At 61.0% G+C, this 23,393-nt stretch overlaps 2 protein-coding genes across 4 annotated transcripts in view; both read left to right on the top strand.

Moving 5' to 3' along the window:
- CDK18 (cyclin dependent kinase 18) overlaps nt 1-4,825 on the top strand; it is a 37,333-nt gene extending 32,508 nt beyond the window's left edge. For all 3 annotated transcript variants that reach the window (XM_068159662.1, XM_068159664.1, XM_068159663.1), the window contains exons 9-16: nt 322-445; nt 520-640; nt 948-1,045; nt 2,303-2,408; nt 2,966-3,008; nt 3,349-3,439; nt 4,354-4,431; nt 4,742-4,825. In XM_068159662.1, the coding sequence (XP_068015763.1) occupies nt 322-445; nt 520-640; nt 948-1,045; nt 2,303-2,408; nt 2,966-3,008; nt 3,349-3,439; nt 4,354-4,431; nt 4,742-4,776 (696 nt within the window). In that variant the 3' untranslated portion in view covers nt 4,777-4,825. The remainder of the gene's footprint in view (nt 1-321; nt 446-519; nt 641-947; nt 1,046-2,302; nt 2,409-2,965; nt 3,009-3,348; nt 3,440-4,353; nt 4,432-4,741) is intronic.
- A 12,617-nt stretch (nt 4,826-17,442) lies between these two features.
- MFSD4A (major facilitator superfamily domain containing 4A) overlaps nt 17,443-23,393 on the top strand; it is a 29,303-nt gene continuing 23,352 nt past the window's right edge. Inside the window, exon 1 of the mRNA XM_068159661.1 lies at nt 17,443-17,822. Coding sequence (XP_068015762.1) covers nt 17,593-17,822 — 230 coding nt within the window. The 5' untranslated portion in view covers nt 17,443-17,592. The remainder of the gene's footprint in view (nt 17,823-23,393) is intronic.

Raw genomic sequence — 23,393 nt, 5'->3', positions numbered from 1 at the left:
CCCCAGAGCTGGGCATGGGGAGGGCTGTGAGCAGAGGGTGGCACCCCCAGAGCTGGGCATGGGGAGGGCTGTGAGCAGAGGGTGGCACCCCCAGAGCTGGGCATGGGGAGGGCTGTGAGGCAATTCTCTGACCCCATGCTTCTTTCCTGCACTGCTGGGGGCGGGGAGGCTCTGACCATCTCTCTGCAGTGTCTCTCCCCCCAGGCCAGCTTTCAGGGGGCCTCTCCTGGCCACCACTTTTGAAGAGCCTTTCAGGCAGGCTCCCTTTCTGGTGTGCCCACATGCCAGTGCTAAATGCCAGCCCCTTCCCCTCCCTGGCAGATCTTCATGTTCCAGCTGCTGCGGGGTCTGGCTTACTGCCACGGGAGGAAGATCCTGCACCGAGACCTCAAGCCCCAGAACCTGCTGATCAACGAGAGGGGAGAGCTCAAGCTGGCTGACTTTGGTAGGTGATCCCCCACCCTGGGGCAGCCTGGCAAGGAGGTGCAGCTTCCTGGATGCCCATCCCTTCCTCCTCAGGGCTAGCCAGAGCCAAGTCAGTCCCTACAAAGACCTACTCCAACGAGGTGGTCACGCTCTGGTACCGGCCCCCCGACGTCCTCCTGGGATCTACTGAGTACTCCACCCCCATCGACATGTGGTGAGCCACAGCTCCCAGCCGAGCTCCCGGGGTCCCTCGGGGCGGGGGGGTTGTGCTTTTCCATCTGCCAGTGCCGCTCTGCAGGTGCCCACAGCGTGGGGCACAGGGGCAGGTGGGGAGCCGGCCCGGGGGGGGCGCCGTCTGCCCCCTGGGGCTCCTGCAGGGCGCTGTGCTCCTCGGGGCCGAAGAGTGCAGAAGCTCCTGGAGCTCCTTTCCTTCTCCAGGATCCTCAGCCCTGGCCAAGGGGTGGTGGGGTGGCCGCAGGGCTTCTCCCTCACTAACCCCAGAGCTTCTGCCGCTGCTCCAGGGGCGTTGGCTGCATCCACTACGAGATGGTCACCGGCCGGCCCATGTTCCCCGGCTCCACCGTGAAGGAGGAGCTGCATCTCATCTTCCGCCTGCTGGGTGCGTCCCCCGGGCGTGGGTCCCGCAGGGGGTGGGTCCGGTGATGGGTGCGTCCCCCGGGCGTGGGTCCCGCAGGGGGTGGGTCCGGTGATGGGTGCGTCCCCCGGGGGTGGGTCCCGCAGGGGGTGGGTCCCGTGATGGGTGCGTCCCCTGGGGGTAGGTCCGGTGATGGGTGGGTCCTCTGGGGGGTGGGTCCCGTGATGGGTGCGTCCCGTGATGGGTGGGTCCCGTGATGGGTGGGTCCTCTGGGGGGTGGGTCCTCTGGGGGGTGGGTCCCGTGATGGGTGGGTCCCCTGCGGGATATGTCCGGTGATGGGTGGGTCCTCTGGGGGGTGGGTCCCGTGATGGGTGGGTCCTCTGGGGGATGGGTCCCGTGATGGGTGGGTCCCCTGCGGGGTAGGTCCGGTGATGGGTGGGTCCCGTGATGGGTGGGTCCTCTGGGGGGGTGGGTCCCGTGATGGGTGGGTCCCCTGCGGGATATGTCCGGTGATGGGTGGGTCCCCTCGGGGGTGGGTCCGGTGATGGGTTGGTCCCCTGCGGGGTAGGTCCGGTGCTGGGTGGGTCCCGTGATGGATGGGTCCCCTGGGGGGTGGGTCCTCTGGGGGGTGGGTCCCGTGATGGGTGCGTCCCCTGGGGGGTGGGTCCCACAGGGGGTGGGTCCCGGCAGGGTGGGTCCCCTGGGGGTAGGTCCGGTGCTGAGTGGATGCCGTGGCGGGTGGGTCCCATGCTGCATGAGTCCCGTGGGGTGGGGGGGTCCCGTGGGAGGTGGGTCCCGTGATGGGCGGGTCCCGTAGGGGGTGGATCCGGTGCGGGGTGAGTCCCGTAGGGGATGGGTCCCGGTGCTGGGTGGGTCCCGTGTGGGTCCCGTGGGGGGCGGGTCCCGTGGGGGGCGGGTCCCGTGCTGCGTGGGTCCCGCGCGGGGTGAGCCTCCTGCTGCTCTCCCAAATCCCCACGCGAGGGCAGTGCCTGACTGCAGCAGCAGGGACAGAGCCCAGCCCTGCTCAGGAGCCTGCAGGCAGCTGCTGGCAAGGCCTTGCAGCAGGGTGGGCAGGGTGGGCAGAAACCCCCTGCAGCCCCCCTGCAGCCCCCCTGCAGCCCCCCTGCAGCCCCCCTGCAGGCTGACAGGGCTGTGAGCTGCTCCTCACCCCCAGCTTCCTAGGGACGTTTGGTGTCCTTGCCCCTGGCACTCCCTGGCACGAGGTTCTCCTCTCTGCACCACATGAACCTGAACAGGTTTCCTCCTCTCCTCCTTCCCAGGAACCCCAACAGAAGACACCTGGCCTGGAATCACGTCCAACGAGGAGTTCAAGGCGTACAATTTCACCCAGTACCGAGCCCAGCCCCTCATAAACCATGCCCCAAGGTACCTCCCTGAGCAGGGCCACGGGCTGGGCTTGTGCTGCTCAGGAGTGGGAGCAGAAAAGGGAGGCCAGGTTCATTTGCTCCTCGTGGTGCTGGCAGCCTCTGGTGCCTCAGCCCTGCCCTGGAGGCTCCCAGCTGCCTCTTCTCCCCTGCCCTGGTGGTTGCAGTGTCTCCAGGCTGCAACAGTGCTCCAGCTTTGTGTTTCCTCCTGATGAAGAGGAGACTGAGGGGCAGCTCATTAAATGCTGCCCAATAGCTAAAGGGTGAGTGTCAGGAGGATGGAGCCAGGCTCCAGTGACAGGACAAGGGGCAGTGGCCACAAACTGGGAGCCAGAAGGTTCCATGGAAACAGAAGATCTTCACTTTGAGGCTGCTGGAGGCCTGGAGCAGGCTGCCCAGGGGGGTTGTGGAGTCTCCTTCTCTGCAGAGCTTCCAAACCCAGCTGAGCTTGTTCCTGGGTGGTGTATTCCAGGTGATCCTGCTCTGGCAGGGGGGTTGGACTGGGTGATCTTCAGAGGTCCCTTCCAACCCCTCCCATTCTGTGGTTCTTTCTCTCAGGCTGGACTCAGAAGGCATTGACCTGCTGACCAACCTCCTTCTGGTGAGTGGTGGAGCAGTCCCAGTGGGTGGCCAGGGGGGCTGAGGGAGACAAGGAGAGGAGCTGTGACTGCAGAACAAACCAGGGCCCTACACCTGTGGCCTTGTAGCTGCTGTCCCAAACCACCTCCCAGTGTGGGTGGTGAACCTCCCCTCACCCCGTGGGGGGCAGGACACAGAGCTGCTGAGCCATGAGGTGCGGCACGGCCCTGGCCACGCAGCCTGTGCCAGTGGCGCTGGGGAGTGCCTGCCCAGCCCCCCTGGCGTGGACACAGCGTGCCCAAGCAGTGCCAGCTGGCCCCTGCAGGCCACACCTAACTGCCCTGCTCTGGGGCTCTGTGCAGTACGAAGCCAAAGGCAGGATCTCGGCGGAGGCAGCCCTGCGGCATCCCTACTTCAAGAGCCTGGGGGAGAGGATCCAGCTCCTGCCTGACAGTGAGTGCTGAGCTCCTCCTGCAGGGGGCACCCGCAGCAGAGCTGCTGTGCACCCCGGGGGGGCCGGTGGAGGTGGTGGAGGTGGTGATGGTGGTGGAGGTGGTGGAGGTGGTGATGGAGGTGGTGGAGGTGGTGATGATGGTGGTGGAGGTGGTGGAGGTGGAGGTGGAGGTGGTGGAGGTGGAGGTGGAGGTGGTGGTGGTGGAGGTGGAGGTGGTGGTGGAGGTGGTGGTGATGGAGGTGGAGGTGATGATGGTGGTGGAGGTGATGATGGAGGTGGTGGAGGTGATGGAGGTGATGATGGAGGTGGAGGTGATGATGGAGGTGAAGGTGGTGATGGTGGTGGTGGTGGAGGTGGAGGTGGAGGTGGTGATGATGGTGGTGGAGGTGGTCATGGAGGTGGAGATGGAGGTGGTGATGATGGTGGTGGGAAAAAGTAGAATGGAGCAAAACCAGAAGTGGGGAGATTGAGATTGGATGTGAGGAAGAAGTTGTTCCCCAGGAGGGTGGTGAGAGCCTGGCACAGGCTGCCCAGGGAGGTGGTGGAAGCCTCATCCCTGGAGGTGTTTGCAGCCAGGCTGGAGGTGGCTGTGAGCAACCTGCTGTGGTGTGAGGTGTCCCTGCCCATGGCAGGGGGCTTGGAGCTGGCTGAGCCTTGAGCTCCCTTCCAGCCCTGACACTTCTGTGATACTGTGGTGGTGATGATGATGATGGTGGTGGTGGTTTGCAGCCTCTCTGCTCATGTAGAGGTGTTCTTGGTAGTTCCAAGAGCCAGAAGGAGTTTGGGTAGGACAAGGAGGGAGAGGGAAGCTGTGCTGGGCTGCAGCGCTGCCCTTGGGCACTGCCATCCTGCCTGGCTCCAGGTTTGCTTAGCCAACCCAGCTGACCCCTTCCTTCCTCCCCCCTCTGCCTAGATGCCTCCATCTTCTCCCTGAAGGAGATCCAGCTCCAGAAGGACCCTGGCCACCGAGGCTCAGCCTTCCAGCAGTCAGGTAGGACGGGGGAGACCCCCACTGACCTCCCCCGGATGGTGCCACGCACGGTGCCGACACCAAGGTTACTCCCAGGGCCTTCTGCCTGGGGAATAACCAAACCTGCTCCATGCTGCCTGCTTTAGTACCCTTGGGGCATCCTTGCTGCTCACCCAGGGTGGCACCAAGGTGCCCTTTGAGTGCCCTGAGGCACAGCTGCCCCTGTAGCCGCCGTGGGCTCAGAGTGTCCTGGCGCAGAGCACCCCAGGGCTCAGCCTCCCTGCCGGCTGCTGCCCTGACCCAGCTCTTCCTCTCTCTCTTCCTCCCTCAGGCCGAGGGAAGAACAGGAGGCAGAGCATATTTTAGACTTGGAGCTCCTCTTCCCTTTGTCACCATGGAGATTAAAGCCCCGAGAGAGGAGACAGCAGCTCGCTCCCACCTGCCCCACCGCAGAGCCACCGGCGCCAGCAGGACCACGCTGCAGGGCTGCAGGGCTGCAGGGCTGCAGGCTGGCCCCTGCCCAGCCCCCCCCAGCCCCCAGAGCTGCTCCTGGTGCACCTGGGGCCTTTTGCTCCCCCCCCCCCTCCACCTTCCCCCATCCTGGTTTCATGTTGCCCTCATCAGTCCTGAGCTGCCACGCTGGGGGCAGGTGCTCTGGCCAGGAGCTGCCCTGGGCGTTGGGCTGCCCCAGCTGGCAGGGTGAGCTGGGCAGGGGGAGGGCTGTGAGCAGGGAGTGGCACCCCCAGAGCTGGGCTGTGAGCAGAGGGTGGCACCCCCAGAGCTGGGCATGGGGAGGGCTGTGGTACCCCCAGAACTGGGCAAGGGGAGGGCTGTGAGCAGAGAGTGGTACCCCCAGAGCTGGGCATGGGGAGGGCTGTGAGCAGGGAGTGGCACCCCCAGAGCTGGGCTGTGAGCAGAGAGTGGTACCCCCAGAGCTGGGCAAGGGGAGGGCTGTGAGCAGAGAGTGGCACCCTCAGAGCTGGGCTGTGAGCAGAGGGTGGCACCCCTAGAGCTGGGCATGGGGAGGGCTGTGAGCAGAGGGTGGCACCCCCAGAGCTGGGCAAGGGGAGGGCTGTGAGCAGAGGGTGGCACCCCCAGAGCTGGGCATGGGGAGGGCTGTGGCACCCCCAGAGCTGGGCTGTGAGCAGAGGGTGGCACCCCCAGTGCTGGGCATGGGGAGGGCTGTGGCACCCCCAGAGCTGGGCATGGGGAGGGCATCCTGAGGCCCAGGTAGGCATTCCTGAAGGTGTGGCTCTGCTCAGACCTGCTCTGCAGCCTCTGCTTCCTGGGGGCACACTTGGCAGCTGTGTTATGAGTCAGGGGCATCACCCAGCCTGGCACTGGAGGGCCTGCACAAAGCCAGGGCAGCCTCCCCTCCTTTGCCCTTTCCTTTGCCTGTGTAACTCTTTTCCCTCCCCATCTTTGGTACCTGGATCCTGACAGGAGTGGAGCAGCTGGCAGGAGAGGGCTTCCCATTGCTTCACCTTCCCCTCCTTGCCACCCTTGTGCTCCCAGATCCAGCCAGCTGGCTGCTCCCCAGGGCTGTCCTGAGCTGAGAGCTGAAGCTCAGCCAGCCCAGGGGGCAGGTGCCTGCTGCTGGGGCTGGGCAGGAGTGGGGCCAGATGAGCATCGGCCCCCTGCTGCCTCCCCTTGCTGTGCCAAGCCCTTCAGCCAGCCTTTGCCAGGCCCTGGTGAAGCAGCTCCTTGCCCACTGCTGAGCCTGGCCCCCCCCCAGCCCCTGACCCTCTCTGCTGTGGTCACAGGGGGCAGGATGCAGTTCCCAGCTGGCATCTCCCCCCACCCCAGGGCTGATCCTGAGCTGTGCAGCCTCTCACAGTACCAAAGTGCTGCACACCCCCACCTCAGAGCATTTCTACCCAGAGGAAGGGGGGAGAGGTGCCAAACCTCCCACAGCTCAGCTGTGGGCACCAGAAATAGACCTGAGGAGAAGCAAATCCTCCCTCAAACCTCCTTGCCTGGCCTCTGTGTTTGTAGCCAGCACCAGAGCACAGCAGTCCTGCCTGGGATGGGTGCTGTGGGACTGGGGAGGGGGATGTGCAGGTCTGAGCATGCTTTGCTGGCCAAGGACTGCTCCTGCTGCATTTCCTTCCCCCCCCATACACCTCAGGATTGTGCCAAATCCATCCTGAGCAGAGAGGCCCTGCTGCACCTCTCCCCCACAGCCTGCAAAACCAGCCTGAAGCAGCTTCAAGTGTTGGGGGGGTGTTGCAAGAAGCCTTCCCTCTGCTGTGGGACAGTCACATCCTGTTCCTGGCTGTCCCAGCTGCCCTGCCCTCAGCCCTCCAGCCCGTGGAGGTGGCCAAGACACTCAGGGCTTGGCAGGGCACTGGGGTCATCACCTGGCACTGGCATTGGCAGGGCATGCTGGTGGTCTGAGGCATCACTCAGGGGCTGCTGGCTTCCCCATGCTGCCTTTTGCCCATGGAGCAGGGAGCCAGAGCTGCCCTGCCCTGCCTTGCTGTGCCCTGCTCTGCCCCTCTCTGTTCTGCTCTGCCCCTCTCTGTTCTGCTCTGCCCCTCTCTGTTCTGCTCTGCCTTGTTCTGCCCTGCTCTGCCTTGCTCTGCTCTGTCGCTTTCTGCCCTGCTCTGCTCTGTCCCTCTCTGCCCTGCTCTGCTCTGTCCCTCTCTGCCCCCTCTGTCCCTCTCTGTCCCTCTCTGCCCCAATCTGCCCCTCTCTGCTCCTCTCTGCCCCTCTCTGCTCTGCCCCTCTCTGCCCTGTCCCTCTCTGTCCCTCTTTGCTCTGTCCCTCTCTGCCCCTCTCTGCCCTGCCCTGCTCTGCTCTGCCCCTCTCTGCTCTGCCCTGCCCTGCTCTGCCCCTCTCTGCTCTGCCCTGCCCTGCTCTGCCCCTCTCTGCTCTGCCCTGCCCTGCTCTGCCCCTCTCTGCTCTGCCCTGCCCTGCTCTGCCCCTCTCTGCTCTGCCCTGCCCTGCTCTGTCCCTCTCTGCCCCTCTCTGCCCTGCCCTGCTCTGCCCTTCTCTGCTCTGCCCTGCCCTGCCCTGTCCCTCTCTGCCCTGCAGGGCAGCATTTCCTCTGTCACCCCGTGGAGAATGCAGAGCCTGAGGATAAGTGTGGATGCCGCCAGAGCTTGTGGGGTGACTCCTGCCTGTGGCAGTGCTCGATGCTCCCTCTTGAGCTTCCTGCCTGGGACCGGAGCTGCTCCTTTGCCTTTGTCCCAGACAAGCATCCAGACGTCTGCCTGGTTTGAGGTTTGCCCAGCCCTGCTCTGTTCCCTTCCCCAGCATGCAGCAGGCTGGATTCTTCATTAATTGGTTCCATTTGATAGGGGAGAGCCTGAGCAGCCAGCAGTGACTCAGATCTCCCTCCTTTAGGGTCCTTGTTCCCTCTGCTTTCCTCCACCCAGCTCCTGCTGCCTGGGGCTTTTCAGCAGGGGGCAGCTCCCAAGGGGAGGTGCAGAGTCTGAACTCTCCCACACTCTCCTCTCACAAAGGGATGTTCTGCAGGCATTGCCTTGGCCTGCTGGGATCCAGCTCCCAGCAGGAATGAGGAGCTCAGCAGGCAGGCCAGCTGATGGCTGCTGGCATGGCCAGGCTGGGCCAGGCCCCTGCTGTGGGCTGGGAGCAGAGGGGAGCAGAGGGGAGCAGGACCCCCCTGCACCTGCTCCTGAGAAGCCAGCTCAGGGCAGGTCAGAGCTGCCTGTGTGCAGCTTTCCTGGCTGGCATTGCCATCCCCAGGGACTGAGGCTGCTTCTTGTGACAGGACAAGAGGGGATGGATTGAAGCTTGGGGAGGGCAGATTGAGGCTGGAGATCAGGAAGAAAATCCTGGCAGGGAGGCTGGGGAGACCCTGGCACAGGCTGCCCAGGGAGGCTGTGGCTGCCTCCTCCCTGGAGGTGTTCAAGGCCAGGCTGAGCAACCTGGGCTGGTGGGAGGGGTCCCTGCCCATGGCAGGGGCTTGGAACTGGCTGAGCTTTCAGGTTCCATCCAACCCAACCCATTCTGTGAGTCTGTGAAGCCCAGCCAAGCTGTCCCCACTTTCAGAGGGAGCTGGAGCCCAGCAGACCTCCAGGCTGCTGTGGTCTCAGTTGTTTTCCCCCATCAGAGAGGTCTTGCAGCTGGTGGTGAAGGTCACCTGTGGGGGAAATGCCCTAGCAGTGACCATGGGGACAGGACTGCATTGCCCAGGTCCAGGCAGCAGAGACAAAGGAGCCTGGCAGCTGCTGTTTGTTCTTGTGCAGCCTTTGCCTTTCCTCCCCCCAGCCCTCCCTTAGAGGACACTCAATCTGCTGACCTCCTGCCCTGCCAACAGCCTCATTCCAGATAACCCTTTTGTCCCCCTGGGTGCTTGACTGCTGTTCAGGAGGCTGAGAGTGGGGGTAAATATTTGGTGCCCCACAGAGCTGAGGGTTGGCTTCCAGGCCCTCTCTCCCCTGCTGCTCTTGCAGGTGGTGCCTGGCACAGCCCCAAGCCTCTGACCTCCCACAGCACACTGCCCACCAGCACCTTCCTGGCTGCAAAGAAAAGGAGCTGCAGGCTGGCTGCAGCTGGGGCTGGGAGCCAAGCTCTCCATCTCCTGAGTGGTGTTAAAGGCTCCCTGAGGACCACAGGGCCTGGCTGGGTTGCTGAGCAGCACAAGCCCTTGGATTCCCCAGCTCACAGAAGCCTCAAGCAGAGGGTGCCCTGCTCTTCCCCCCAGAATCCCTCTTGGTCCTGAAATCCAGAGGTTCAGAGCAGCTCCTCCAAGCTCCTCCAGCTCTTGATCCTGGAATCCCTGAGGTTCAGAGCAGCTCCTCCAAGCTCCTCCAGCTCTTGGTCCTGGACTCCCTGAGGTTCAGAGCAGCTCTTCCAAGCTCCTCCAGCTCTTGGTCCTGGACTCCCTGAGGTTCAGAGCAGCTCCTCCAGCTCTTGGTCTTGAAATCCCTGAGGTTCAGAGCAGCTCCTCCAAGCTCCTCCAACTCTTGGTCCTGGACTCCCTGAGGTTCAGAGCAGCTCCTCCAAGCTCCTCCAGCTCTTGGTCCTGGACTCCCTGAGGTTCAGAGCAGCTCCTCCAAGCTCCTCCAGCTCTTGGTCCTGGACTCCCTGAGGTTCAGAGCAGCTCCTCCAAGCTCCTCCAGCTCTTGGTCCTGGACTCCCTGAGGTTCAAAGTGCTGTGGCTCTGCCTGCCCAAGCTGCTCCAGCTGTGCCAAACCATTGTCATAGAGTCCTAGAACGGTTTGGGTTGGAAGAGAGCTCCAAAGCTCATCCAGTCCAAGCCCCCTGCAGTCAGCAGGGACATCCTCCACTGGAGCAGGCTGCTCAGAGCCCTGCTGAGCCTGACCTGGAGTATCTCCAGGGATGGAGCCTCAACCCCCTCCCTGGGCAGGGCTCTGCAGCCCCAAGTCTTGCCAGGAGTGGGTTTGGATGGCTCCTCCCAACCATGCCTGGGGCACAGCTACTTTGGGTCCCACTTTCTGCTTGCTCCATTGCCTTCATTCCTCCTCAGCAGGCAAAACTCCCCCAAACCCCTTCAGTCCAGGTGGCCAGGCTGCACCTACTGTGAACATTTCTCCTGGTGTGCTTTGTTTCCAGGATCCCAACAATCTCTGTCACTGCTGGGCCACAGGCAGAAGGTTGTGTTGCAAAAAGAAGTGATTGGAAAGGTTTATTCCAAGAGAAGCAATGATTTTTATATGTACATATATATATATATGGAGAGAGAGAGAGAGAAAGAGAGAGAGAGGGAAAGTTGGTTTGGTTTTGTTGGTTTCTGGAATGAATGGAAAGGTAGCCAAAAAAACAAGAGAGGCAAGAATAAAAGGTGATGTCTGTCTCTCAGGCTGGGCCTGGTTTGTGTCTCCTGCCTTGCTTGGTGGCTCTGCTCATTTCCTTTTCATGCCTCAGGTTGGTGGTTCACAGAGTCACCAAGGCTGGAAGCTCATCGAGGAGGCTCAGAGCTCATCGAGTCCAAGCTGGCACCCAGCACCTCCTGAATGCTAAACCATGGCTCCAAGGGCCACATCCAATCCCCTCCTGAACACCTCCAGGGATGGGGACTCCACCACCCCCCTGGGCAGCACATCCCAATGACCAATCTCTCTTTCTATGAAGAATTTCTTCCTCACCTCCAGCCTAAACCTCCCCTGGCACAGCTTGAGACTGTGTCCTCTTGTTCTGGTGCTGCTTGCCTGGGAGAAGAGACCAACCCCCACCTGGTTCCAACCTCCCTGCAGGGAGTTGGAGAGAGCAATGAGGTCTCCCCTGAGCCTTCTCCTCTCCAGGCTAAGCAACCCCAGCTCCCTCAGCCTCTCCTCACAGGGCTGTGCTCCAGACCCCTCCCCAGCTTTGTTGCCCTTCTCTGGACACCTTCCAGCAGCTCAACCTCTTTCCTGACCTGAGGAGCCCAGGACTGGACACAGGACTCAAGGGGTGGCCTCAGCAGTTGTGTGAACCAAAGCTTCAAGGCTGGACACTAAACTTTGCTGGCTGGAGGAGGATTTGGGGATTTGGAGGTAATTTGCCTCTTTTTCCCCCTGTGGTAGGAGAAGAGAGCAGGGGAGGAGCAGCTGAGGGAGCTGGGGGTTTAGTCTGGAGAAGAGGAGGCTGAAGGGAGACCTCATTGCTCTCCACAGCTCCCTGAGAGGAGGAGGGAGGGAGGGAGGGAGGTGGGGATTGGTCTCTTCTCCCTAGTCTCAGGTGATGGAGAGGAAATGGCCTCAAGCTGTGCCAGGGGAGGGTTAGGTTGGAGATCAAGAGGGGATTGGATGTGGCACTTGGTGCCATGGTTTAGTCAGGAGGTCTGTGGTGCCAGGTTGGACTTGATGAGCTTTGAGGTCTCTTCCAAGCTTGGGGGTTCTGTGATTAGGAAGAATTTCTTGACTGCCAGGGGGGTCAGGGGTTGGCACAGCCTGCCAGGGAGGTGGTGGAGTCCCCATCCCTGGAGGTGTTCATAAAACCTGTGGCCATGGCACTTGGGGCCAGGGTTTGGTGGCCATGGTGGGGTTGGGTTGGTGTTGGACTGGATGATCTCAGAGGGCATTTCCTACCTTCATGATTCTGGGAGGAGGAGGAGGGAAGCCTTTGGTTTTGAATGCCAGGCAGGTATCTCTGATGGCCCAAACTCACAGGTCCCTTGGGGAGCTCCCAAGCAGTGAGTTGCTCTGTGGTAGGGGAGGCAGGAAGTGTGCTGTGCCCTCCCATGCCCTGCTGTGCCCTCCCATGCCCTGCTGTGCCATCCCTTTGCCTTCCCACAGCATTTCTGAGTAGCTCCAGGAGGCTTTGCCTTTCCCCTCCAGTTCTCAGCCAGCTGTAGTCACCTTCCAGGCACAGCCTCAGGGCAGGAGGAGTTTTCTAGCACCTGACCTTAGCAGAAGGTTGGAACAGAGGAGCTCAGGAACTTCTGTGCAGTAGGAAAATGTTTCTCTGGTGCCTTGTGTGGATCCTAATGCCCTGAACAAATATTGCCACAGGCCTGGCAGGTAAATAAAGCCCTGAGCTGCCGTGCCCAGCCCAAGGCTGCAAAGCAGCTGAAGGGCAGAGCTGGGGAGGGGACAGGAGAGCTCTGTCTGCTGAAAGCCCCCTGAGATCAGAGCTCTTTGGCACAGCAACCCCCTGGACACCTTCCTGCCCTCTGCCCCACTGGTGCTGAGGAGCAGCTGCATCCCCCTGGGCCTGGGGGAGCTGGCAGGAGCCAGAGGTGGAGCGTGGAGGGCACCTGTGGGGTCTGTGGAGCCAGACCTGGCCTGTGAAACCACCGATGGTGGGCAGCTGGTTTAGGGAAGGGGGCATCCCCTCCCCAGGCTGCACTGGCAGCCTGTGCCCAACCTGCCTGAGTCACCCTCAGCCCCTGGCACTGGGCAGATCCCCAGTAACAAGCAGTTGGCCAAACCAGTTCCTCCATCTGCTGCTGTCATTCCTCCAGCCCCGTGGCAGTGGGAGCTGCTGGTGCTGGGGCCACGTGAGTGCCACCAGCCTGGCCCAGGCCACATCCTTCACACTGGCACAGGCTGCCCAGGGAGGTGGTGGAGGAGGTCCCATCCCTGGAGGTGTTTAAGGCCAGGCTGGATGTGGCTCTGAGCAACCTGCTGTGGTGGGAGATGTCCCTGCCCATGGCAGGGGGCTTGGAACTGGCTGTGCCTTGAGGTTCCTTCCAACCCTGAACAACTCTGTGCTCCTCCCCTCAGGGACCTGACCCAGAGTCTGGATGTTCTCAGCCACCCAAATCACCACAGCCTCCCCACTCCATGGCCCTTGGCCCTTCTGCCTCATGAGGATGCTGCAGCCAGGGCTGCCAGCACTCCCCACAGCCCTCAGCGTATCTGCAAAGCCAGGAGGAGCCCTGCTGCCCTTCCTGAGCTTATTTGTGTGTCATTAAACTCCATTAAGTGCTTTTTATGGGGGGGGCTCAGCCTGGTTGTCTGCCTTTCCCCTGCTGCAGTTTTGAGTTGCAGCAAAGGAGGAAGCAGATTGCTCCCAGCTCAGCCAAGCTGAATTGTTTCACTTGGATGGTGGAAGGACAAGCAGGTGAGAGCTTCCTCCTCTCAGACAGGTGTTACAGGATCTGTAACAGCTGGGCCAAGATCTTGAGCTAATGTTTGACCTAGAAGTGGAGCCAAGCTCTCTGAATCACATGGAGTGTTTTGAAACTCCCTTGACCCTGAAACAGAAGGGGTGAGCACCTCTCTGCTCTGCTGCCTGGCCTGCTTGTGCTCAGCAGCTTGCACACAGCCTGGAACAACACAGCCTGTGCCATGGAGAGCTTCCCCTGCCTCCTAAGGAACACCACACTGTCTTCTCCCAGGGAGGTCCAGTGGTTTGGTTTCTTATCTGCTCCACCTTGCTTGGTGGGGGAGGTTTGGGCTGAGTTACAGCTGCTGAGAGGCAGTGGTGTGCCTGCCTCCAAGAGCAGGGGCAGCTCCTTGGCCCATCAGCAGCCCTGCTTGCTGGGATGATGTCTTGGGGTTTCCCAGGACCACACAGAATGTTAGGGGATGGAAGGGGACCCCTGCCAGAGCAGGGTCACCCAAAGCAGGTTGCTCAGGATCACAATATCCAGGTGGGGTTGGGAAGGACTCTAGAGATGGAGACTCCACAACCTCCCTGGGCAGCCTGCCCCAAGCCCCTCAGCCTCTCCTCAGGAGAGAGATGCTCTAGTGCCCTCATCACCCTCACAGCCCTGCAGGTGTCAGCTCAGACTTGCCCTTTGTGGCCTCTTGGCAAAGGGGGGACAGGGGAGAAACTGCTCCACAAGGAGGAAAAACCTTCAACAGCATCTCAGCCCCAGCTCCCAACCCAAACCCTGCCAAAAGCCTTGGAGGAGCCTCTCCCCAGGCCCCTGCTGGCCCAAGCCCACCCTGTGCAGCCTCAGCTCATTCTGCCCCAAGGAAAGCCATGGAAAAACTCTTCCTAGCAGTGAATTTCCTCACTCTGTTGAGCCTGGGCTGAGAGAAGTGCTGCCAGCATCCCAACATCCCAGCCCCAGCTGCCCTCGGGGTGGAAGGAGCCCTCACTGCCCAGCAGGATCCACCCTGGTAAAGCTCCACTGGCTGGGAAGATTGACTGAGAGAGTGGGGGAAAAATCCCTGCTGGAGCCTCCTGCTGCCCTAGGAAACCTGCAAAGCCACAGGAAGCCTGACCTGGACAGGCTGGAGAGGTGGGCACAAGCCAACCTCATGAGGTTCAACAAGACCAAGGGCAGGGTCCTGCAGCTGGATCGAGGCAATCCCAGGCACAAAGCCAGGCTGGGCAGGGACTGGCTGGAAAGCAGCCCTGAGGAGAGAGACTTGGGGGTGCTGGGGGAGGAGAAGCTCAGCAGGAGCTCTCAGTGTGCACTTGCAGCCCAGAAAGCCAACCAGAGCCTGGGCTGCAGCAGGAGAAGTGTGGCCAGCAGGGCAAGGGAGGTGATTCTCCCCCTCTGCTCAGCTCTGGGGAGACCCCACCTGGAGTACTGCCTCCAGTTCTGGAGCCCCTATGGCAAGAGGGATCTGGAGGTGCTGGAAGGTGTCCAGAACAGGGCCAGGAGGATGAGCAGAGGGCTGGAGCTGCTCTGCTGTGAGGACAGACTGAAGGAGTTGGGGCTGTTCAGTCTGGAGAAGAGAAGGCTCTGAGGTGACCTCATTGTGGCCTTCCAGGCTCTGCAGGGGGCTACAGGAAGGCTGGGGAGGGACTGCTCAGGATCTCAGGGAGTGATAGGAGTAGGGGGAATGGAATGAAGCTGGAGGTGGGGAGATTGAGGCTGGAGGTGAGGAGGAAGTTCTTCCCCATGAGAGTGGTGAAGCCCTGGAATGGGTTGTGGCCCCATCCATGGGGGTCTTTAAGCCCAGGCTGGCTGAGGCTGTGGCCAGGCTGATCTGGTGTGGGGTGTCCCTGCCCATGAGCAGGGGGGTTGGAACTGGCTGATCCTTGGTGGTCCCTTCCCACCCTGACTGATTCTATGATACTTTGCAGGTGGCTCCCAAGGGCTGCTGAGGCCCTTTCTGAGCAGCCCCCCTGGGGGCACGCACCGAGCCCTGGGCTGCCCCTCTGCAGGGTCCTGCTGCTCTGCTCCTCCTTCCTTCATGCTTCCAAACTTTGCAGCAAGGGCAAAACTGAAATTCAAATTAAATCAGGAGGGGGAAAAAAAAAAGGGGGGGGGGGGGGGGGGGAGGAAAGGCAGAAAAAGAAAAGAAAAAGCAGTTGAGCTGTGGGTGTTTAATTCATTGCAAAGCACAACATCGATTCCAGGTTGGAAAACAGCCCTGAAGTGCCTCCTGGAGAGGCTAATTCTGGGCCCTGCATTTACTCATAGTCCTGTGGCTTGCATTTTTTATCAGCTGCCTCTCCAGAGTGTGGTGTGCCAGAAGGGAGCTGTGTGTTCTTCTGCTGACTAACCCACCCACGCTCCCTCCCTTATTTGCAAGCAGCTCTTTGGGGTGGGGTGGGGGGGAGGTGGTGGTGGTGTTGTGCTCCTCCTGCCCCTGGGAGCAAGGAGTAAGGGGCTGCTGGGGGTCAGTGCTCGCTGAAGTGGGCTGAGGGATTGTGGCTGTAACCTCTGCTGGCTTGGATGCTGCCTCTGCATCTAGGCTGGGCCTGCAAAGGTTGGGGGGAAGCTTAGCTCAGCCTCTCCTGTGAGGGAGCTGGGGTTGCTTAGCCTGGAGAAGATGAAGCTCAGAGGGGAGACCTCATTGCTCTCTACAACTCCCTGAAGGGAGGTTGGAGCCAGGTGGGGGTTGGGTTCTTCTCCCAGGCACCCAGAAGAAGAGGACACAGTCTCAAGCTGTGCCAGGGGAGGTTTAGGCTGGATGTTAGGATGAACTTCTTCCCAGCAAGAGAGATTGGCCATGGGAATGTGCTGCCCAGGGAGGTGGTGGAGTCACATCCCTGGAGGTGTTTAAGAAGAGCCTGGATGGGCTGCTTGGTGCCATGGGTTAGTTTATTAGATGGTGCTGGGTGAGAGGTTGGACTGGATGATCTCAAAGGTCTCTTCCAGCCTGGGTAATTCTGTTCAAAGTCCTGAGAGCTGGTTCCACCAGGTGGTGGTGATGCAGCAAGGGAAGCCAAGAGTAGAGGGCAGCTCCAGCAAAGGAGAGCCAAGGTCAAGAATGTGGTCCGGGGGAAGCAGAGGTAAAGCCATGGCAGCCCTCTCCATGGGGCATGGCACCTGCTGTGTGGAAAGCAAGGATCTGCTGTTTCAGCAGCAGCTTCAGCTCCACCCACAAGGAGCTGCATGGACAGAGAGGGTCAGGAGGTGACCTTCCCAGCAGCATCTTGGTGGAAAGGCCTTCACTGCCCCAATCTCTCCTGCCTTGTGCTGTTTTGTCTCCACTCATGGGTGGGGAAGAGGAGCTGGGGATGGTCTGGCAGTAGTTTCTCAGTGGTAAGGAGAGCCTGAGGCTGTGGCTCCCATCCAGGCTGCTGAGTAGGATGGTTTCTATCACCTAATGATGGAGCTCAGCTTCCAGCCATGCTGTTGACTCACCTGGTGTGCAGGAGCAATGCTCCTCATTCCTTCCTAGCCCTCAGTTTCCCCATCACTAAACCAGGACAACAACTTTGCTTCCTCACCCCGGGGCAGCTGAGATGTTCTTTGCTTGCTCACCACCTCCAGCTGCTGCTTGTTGGGAGCCTCATTTCCCCCTGGGGGGGACGATCAGGGGCTTGCTGCCCACCTGCTCCACAGCCATTTTGTGCCCTTTGGTGGTGGGAGGAGGACACCACCCTGCTCTCTTCACCCCCTGGGAAGGCTCCCCTGGATGCCACAGGCAGGGGAGAGGAAGGACCTGGCTGCAATTTGGGCTGGCTAAACATTAAGCAATGTCCAGGTGGAAATGAGCTCCTGCAAGCCCCTGGAGCAGCATTCCTTGGGCATGGGTCACTGGAGGGGTGAGTAGAGGGGCAGGGGCTGCTGGCATGGGGCTGGGTGTGCAGACCTGGAGCTCCCATGGCTGAGCTCCATCGATTCTGCTTTGCCTGGAAAGAGTGTTCTAAAAATTGCTGAAGTCTTTCCCTAGCTAAAGTAGGTGAAATATTTATAAACCCATCCTCTAGAGGAGACCTTTTGCGTAAGCATCAACTGCTCTGGCTGGAAAACATCAACCACCCCCACCCCCACCTCCCCACAAAGCAGCCTGTGCTTCTCAGCCAGGGAAGGGACAACTGGCACTGCCTTAGTCTGGAAGGGTGGCACTGATTTATGGCTCCTGGAGCTGGCAGAGATGGGTGGCAGCAGAGCAAAAGGGGTTGGGGGGTTGGGGGTGGGGATTGTTCTTCCCTTCGGTGCATCAGGCTCGCCGCTGCCGCCCGGGGGTCGGCGGCACTCGTGGCCGTGAGGTCTGGGCCGCGCAGCCCGGGGGCTGCCCCACTTTTGGCAGGATGATGCAAACCCCGGGGGGATGCTGGTGGCTGGGGGCGGGGGGGGGGTGATGCTCTCGGGCTTCCTTGGCCCTTTCTCCGGCAGGGATGCGTTGGAGCGGGGTCCGCTGGGTCAGCGCCAGGGGACGGAGTTGTAGGGGTCCTCCCGATTTCCCCTTCCCCAGCGCCGGTCCCGCTCGGCCCCGGGAGGCGGTGGCGGCCCCGGAGGCGGAGCCAGAGCCCGGGCTCCGGAGCCACATCCTGCAAAAGGAGGAGCGGGGCGGCGGCGGGGCCGGGAGCGGGACCGGGAGCGGGACCGGGGCGGCGGCGGGACCGGCACCGGGAACCGCATCGCCGTGGCCGCCCCCGCCCCAGTCCCCCAACCCCGCGCCGCCGCCCAGGATGTGGTGGGACGAGCGGGTGTCGGCTCGGTTCCGGAGGAACCTGCAGCCCACCCTCACCTACTGGAGCGTCTTCTTCAGCTTCGGCCTCTGCATCGCCTTCCTGGGGCCCACGCTGCTGGACCTGCGCTGCCAGACCCAGAGCTCCCTCTCCCAGATCACTTGGGTCTTCTTCTCCCAGCAGTTCTGCCTCCTGCTCGGCAGCTGCCTCGGAGGAGTCTTCAAGAGGACGTAAGGCACCTGGGACACTCACCACAGCTCCTCCATCCCCTTTCCTCCTGGGCTGGGGGTGGGCAGCACCCAGCCATCCATCCTCCCCTCCTCCCCCCCCCCAAGCTCAGGGCTTTGCATCCCCCGTCTTGGGTTCGCAGGGCTGGGATGGGATGGGGGAAAAACTGAACCCCCGGGGGAGCTCTGAGCCGGTCCCAGGGGGTCCAGAGCCTCCCGGGGTTCTGCAGCCCTCCTGGCTGAGCAGCAAGGAGGGACGGCGGGGATCTCCCTGGAGGTGTGTGGCAGGAGCTGCTCCGTGGGGCTGCTGCTGTCCTCTTGCTGCTTTCCTCCCCTCGGGGGGGAAGCTGCCAGGTCCGGAGCTCAGGACGGAGACAGCCTTGGCGTGAAGTTCCAGCCAGAATTTCCTGGAGGGTGTTTTCCTTACCCCGATTGTTTATCACCAGCATTATTTCTGGAAGCCTGTGTTGAACATCCTCGGTGCCAGAAACCCGAGGCACTGCCACGCTCTTCCCCCCTCCCACGGCCGGGAGTTTGGGTGCGATGTGAGCGGCCCTCGCGATCCTGCGGGGGGCACAAAGAGCTGAACGGAGCGGCCGGGGCCGGCAGGGGACTTCTGTCGGCCAGGCAGAGCCCCAGGGGCAGCCAGACAGGGACTTACCCTCAGCCTCCTCTCCAGGATGTCTTGGAGATAAATAATAGATGATGGCTGAAGCCTCAAGGTTGCCAAACAGGCATCTGAGTCGAGGCTTGCTGACAGCTCTGCTCTGCTGAGCATCAGCTGCTTATCTACACTGGGGCTGATTCTTCAGGCAGTGATCAAACCTGGCAGCTCCCCGTGTGGCTCTGAGGTACATCTGTAAAGGGGGAGAGAGAGGTTTGCAGGGGATCCCTTCCCTGCTCTTAAAAATGTCCCTTTTGAAGGGGAAGTAAATCTATGCTTGGTTGACCTCCTGTTGGGTTGTGGAGAGGTTGGATGATGGAGGTGGCAGCTGAGCACCTGGAAAACTGCCACCCTGCTGCCTGGAGCTGTGAGGGTCTGGAGAGCAGGGCTGGGGAGGAGCAGCTGAGGGAGCTGGGGGTGTTCAGCCTGGAGGAAAAGAGGCTGAGGGGGAGACCCTTTGGCTCTCTACAACTCCCTGACAGGAGGCTGGAGCAAGGGAGGGGTTGGTCTCCTTTTTTCCCTCCCTAGTATTAAGTGACTGGACAAGAAGAAATGGCCTCAAGTTGCACCAGGGGAGGTTTAGGTTGGGTGGCAGAAAGAAACTTCCTCCCTGAAAGGATTCCCAAGCCCTGGAACAGGCTTGCCAGGGAGGTGGTTGGTTGAATCCCCATCCCTGGAGGTGTTTGAAAGCCACAGAGATGTGGTGCTGAGGGCCAGGGGTTAGTAGCAGGCTTGGCAGAGCTTAGGGAATGGTTGGACTCAGTGACCCTAAAGAGCTTTTTTCAACCAAGATGATTCTGCAGTCCCCCTGTCCAGGTCGTGCAGCAGCAGAAGCTGGGCTGTGCTGGGAGTGGAGGTGCAAGGTGGGGTGCACAGGAGCAGGGCTGGCACGTGGGAAGCCTGCCCTGGGCCTGACACAGCTCTGAGTCTGCTGGGTCAGCAGGCAGTGCCTTTGCCAGCCCCCACTCTGCTTCACATATGCTTGGAGGAGCAGCAAAGGAAAGTGCAGAATTGTTTCCTGCTGGCCACTTCCTACCCAAAGCTGCCCTTGGCCAGCAGGTTCCACAGAGCCCTTTGGGCTGCTCTTGTGCTTGGAGGCTCCCAAACTTTCACCTCTGCAGCAGCACCTGGTGGGGAGGAAAAGAGCTTTGGTTGCTCAGTGTGGTTCTGAGGCAGGGTGTGTTGGTGGTGCTCAGGACCACAGGATGAGCAGAGGGCTTGGAGCACCTCTCCTATGAGGACAGACTGAAGGAGTTGGGGCTGTGCAGTCTGGAGAAGAGAAGGCTCCCAGGTGACCTCATTGTGGCCTTCCAGGATCTGCAGGGGGCTCCAGGAAGGCTGGGGAGGGACTGCTCAGGATCTCAGGGAGTGATAGGACTAGGGGGAATGGAATGGAGCTGGAGGTGGGGAGATTCAGGCTAGATGTGAGGAGGAGGTTCTTCACCATGAGAGTGGTGAGACCCTGGAATGGGTTGTCCAGGGAGGTGGTTGAGGCCCTGGACCAGGCTGGCTGAGGCTGTGGCCAGGCTGATCTAGTGTGGGGTGTCCCTGCCCATGGCAGGGGGGTTGGAACTGGCTGATCCTTGTGGTCCCTTCCCACCCTGACTGATTCTATGAGTCTATGCTAGCGGCTGGAAGGGACCTCTGGGGGTCTTTGAGCCCTTCCTTGCGGAGCAATGGGGCTCAGGGAAGTGTCTGAGCCCTGCTGAGGAGCAGCAGCTGTGCCAGGCAGGAGGGAATGTTTGGGATAGTTGGAGCTGAGGAGCGTGGCTGTGTGGGTTACTCACAGAAGTGCAGCTACCAGCACTGGGGTTTGGGGGAGGATATTAACTGTTCCCATTCCAAGAACTCCTCTGCCATCCCCTCTGCAGGGACAGACAGACAGACAGACTGAGCTCTCCTGCAAAGGGTTTCTGCTCCTGGGTCTGTGCTGTGGGTTTCCAAATCAGATTATGGTGGCCCCAGTGCTGGGCAAGGAAGAGTGCTGGACAGGTCATATTTTCCAGCTGGGAGATGGTTAGCTGCTGGTGGAGGATCCCAAAGCATTGCCTGCCTGCAAGCCAGCCAAGCCAAGGCCTGCCTGCAAGCTGGCTTTAATTTCTCATGCCTGAGGACTTTGTTGCTGACTTACAGCTGCAATTCTGAGCTGCCTGCCCTGCTCCATGGGCTCACAAGTGCCAGAGGTGGATTCAGGGGCAGAGGTGGGGGGTGGGATCTAAATAATGGTTTGGTGCCCCTCGCTAGGGGGGGCTGCTGGGGGGCTGGGGCAGGGTGCTGGGGGCTGGGGCAGGGTGCCTGGGACAGGGTCCCTGCCCCTTGCTGGGGGGGCTGCTGGGGGCAGGGTCATGTTCTCTGCCTCTCTGAGCCCAGCTGGAGCACAGGGAGGGCAGAGCACAAGGATGGCATCCAGCCCCCTGCAGCTCGGTGCCAGCCTGGGCTGCCAGGATGAGCTCCAGAGCTGCCTCAGAGGTTTCAGGGAAGGAGAAAGTTTTGCCATGGGGAGGCAGGAGTCAGAGCATCACAGAATGGCTTTGGTGGGGAAAGACCTCTAAGGCTGGGTCCAAGCATCTGCCTGACCCCACCATGGCCACTGAACCCTGTTCCCAAGTGCCATGGCCACACATCTCTTGAACTCCTCCAGGGATGGGGACTCCACCACATCCCTGGGCAGCCTGTGCCAACCCCTGGCCACTCTGGCGGCCAGGAAACTGTTCCTCATCCCCAACCTCACCCTCCCCTGGCACAATTTCAGACCCTTCCATCACTTGGTACGAGGGAGAAGAGCAAGGTGTGTGGTTTAAGCTCCTGCTCAGGCTCACACCAGGCTGCTGCTCTCTGCTGTCTCATGCCTGGGCTTTGCCTGGCTGCCATCTGAAGCTCTGCTGCAGGAGAACTTGGGGTCTTTGCATGAGTGAGGTTGGGGTTCAGGTGCAGTGTGTGTCCTGGTGCTGCTGGAGAGGTGCCTCAAGCAAAGACCACCCTGGCAGCAGCTGGTGCCCTCCTCAGAGGAGTCCTCTGTGCCTTTGTGTGAAGCCCACTGAAGCCTCCTGCTGCTCCCTGCACTGTGCTCTCAGCAGTGCCTGAGGTGCTGTGAGGCTGCAACCCCCCCAGCACTGCTGGGGTGTGAGGGCTGGGAGGACTTCAGACCCTGCTTAGAAACCCAAGTGGGAGCTGAGCTCTTGGGTCAGCCCTGCCCTGAGCCCCTGGCACTGCAGACTCCAGGGCTGAGCTCTGTGCACCCACATCTCCCCCACCACTCACTCCCCCTTGCCTCCCTGCTTCCAGCCCTGAGCTGCTGGGGTTTAGGCTCCCATTGTGAAGGTCAAGTCGTGCTGCCTGCAGCCCTTTGTGCCAAGCAGGAGCCTGGGGCCCAGTTTGGGCTTGCTGAGGGTTGGCTTGAAACCCAGAAACTGCCTTTTCCCCTTTGCTCCCAGGGCTGGGGTCAGCCCTGAGCTCATCCCTGTGGTGCTAGCAGAGCAGAGGAGGTGCTGGGGGAGCTGCACTGTGGTGGAGCTCTGGACAGGCTCTGCCCAAAGGAGTGATCCACACCAGCACCTGGAAAGCTCTTGAGCTGAGACCTTTCTGCCCTGCTTTCACCTTTCCCCCCTGGGTGTGCCAGGTGAGGGGGGATGCCCCCTGCTCTCTCCCTGCTCTCTCCCTGCCCTTCAGACTCTTATCTTCTGAAGGCTTTTGCTCAAGTCTGTGGCTGCTGCATGCAGGACACTTCTCAAAGGACAGGGAAGGCTTCCACTGCTGAGCCTTGAGCATGGGGAGGGGTCAGGATGAGGCTCCCCAAGCCTGGCCAGCACTTCCTCAGGTGGGACAAGCCATGCCACCTTCTTCCTCCATGCCCTCACCTTGCCCCCTTAGGGCTTTGGGCCCCTAATTATCAGCTGGCAGGTCCCAATTAGCCTGATGATTGTTTTCCTTCTTGATGGGAAGGACTTGGAAAACACTCCCTGAGGTGGGGGAAGACCAAACCTGAGGGGTGCAGCACTGAGGTGGGGCTGGGGGGAAGGGTCCTGTGCAGTTTGGGCACGGAGAGGAGAGGCTTTGCTGGCTGTGGCTGCAGGGACAGCATCAACCAGCCCACTCCCATCGAGAAGTTCAGCCCAGACCTTCCCTCCTGCACTGTGATGGAGGCAGGACTTGCCCTGGGTGCTCCTGAAGCAGAGCCCATGGTGTTCCAAGTCTCTTTCTGCTGCTGCTGAAGTGGAGCCTGCCCTGGGCATGGGCACAGCAGAGCTGTGTTGGGCATCTGCTGATGGGGACCAGTTGGTGAGGGGGAAGGCAGCAATGTCAGGAGCCAGCACCAGGGCTGCTTTTTGAGCCCTCTGGGGGGGTGCACTGGCTTCCCATCACCCAGACATGGGGCTCAGAGCCCCTCTGGAGGTCGTGGGGTGCCAGGCTGCTTTCCAGCAGGTTTGCTTCTGAAGCCCTCCCCCAGCTGCTTGCTCAGTGCCCTTTGGCTGCCCCTTAGGGACCTGGCATGGGAAAGCAGCAGTCCCTTGGTCCCCTCTGATGCCAGAGCTGGGGCCTGATGCCACCCTGGGCTGTGGGCTGCTGATGCTTGCTGGGTGGGAGGGGGAGTGAGGTGAATTGTGGTGTCAGGGCTGGAGGGAGGAGGTTTTGCTGCTGGGGGAGCAGTGAGGGGATCTCTGCAATGCTCTTTAAGGATGATAGTGTTTAGCTCCAGCCAGGCCTGAAGCCAGGCACAAGAGGAGCTGTGGCTGTTCTGCTTGGGCTGCAGAAGAGCAGAGGAGTTCCTGGGGTGTCTTGATGTGTGCTCTCCCCAGTTCCTCATCACTCCCAGCCTGGGAGCCACCAGCTGCTGGTGCCTCTGCCTCTCTCTCCCTCCCTCCTGCTACACCCTGCAGAGCTCTGCTTCGGCTCCCCAGGCTGGAAGCTGC

Source organism: Melanerpes formicivorus, unplaced genomic scaffold, assembly GCF_026170545.1.
Source record: "Melanerpes formicivorus ecotype bairdi unplaced genomic scaffold, bMelFor1.0.p_v2 SCAF_46, whole genome shotgun sequence".
NCBI lineage: Eukaryota > Metazoa > Chordata > Aves > Piciformes > Picidae > Melanerpes > Melanerpes formicivorus.
This window is presented reverse-complemented; position numbering and strand designations above follow the sequence as displayed.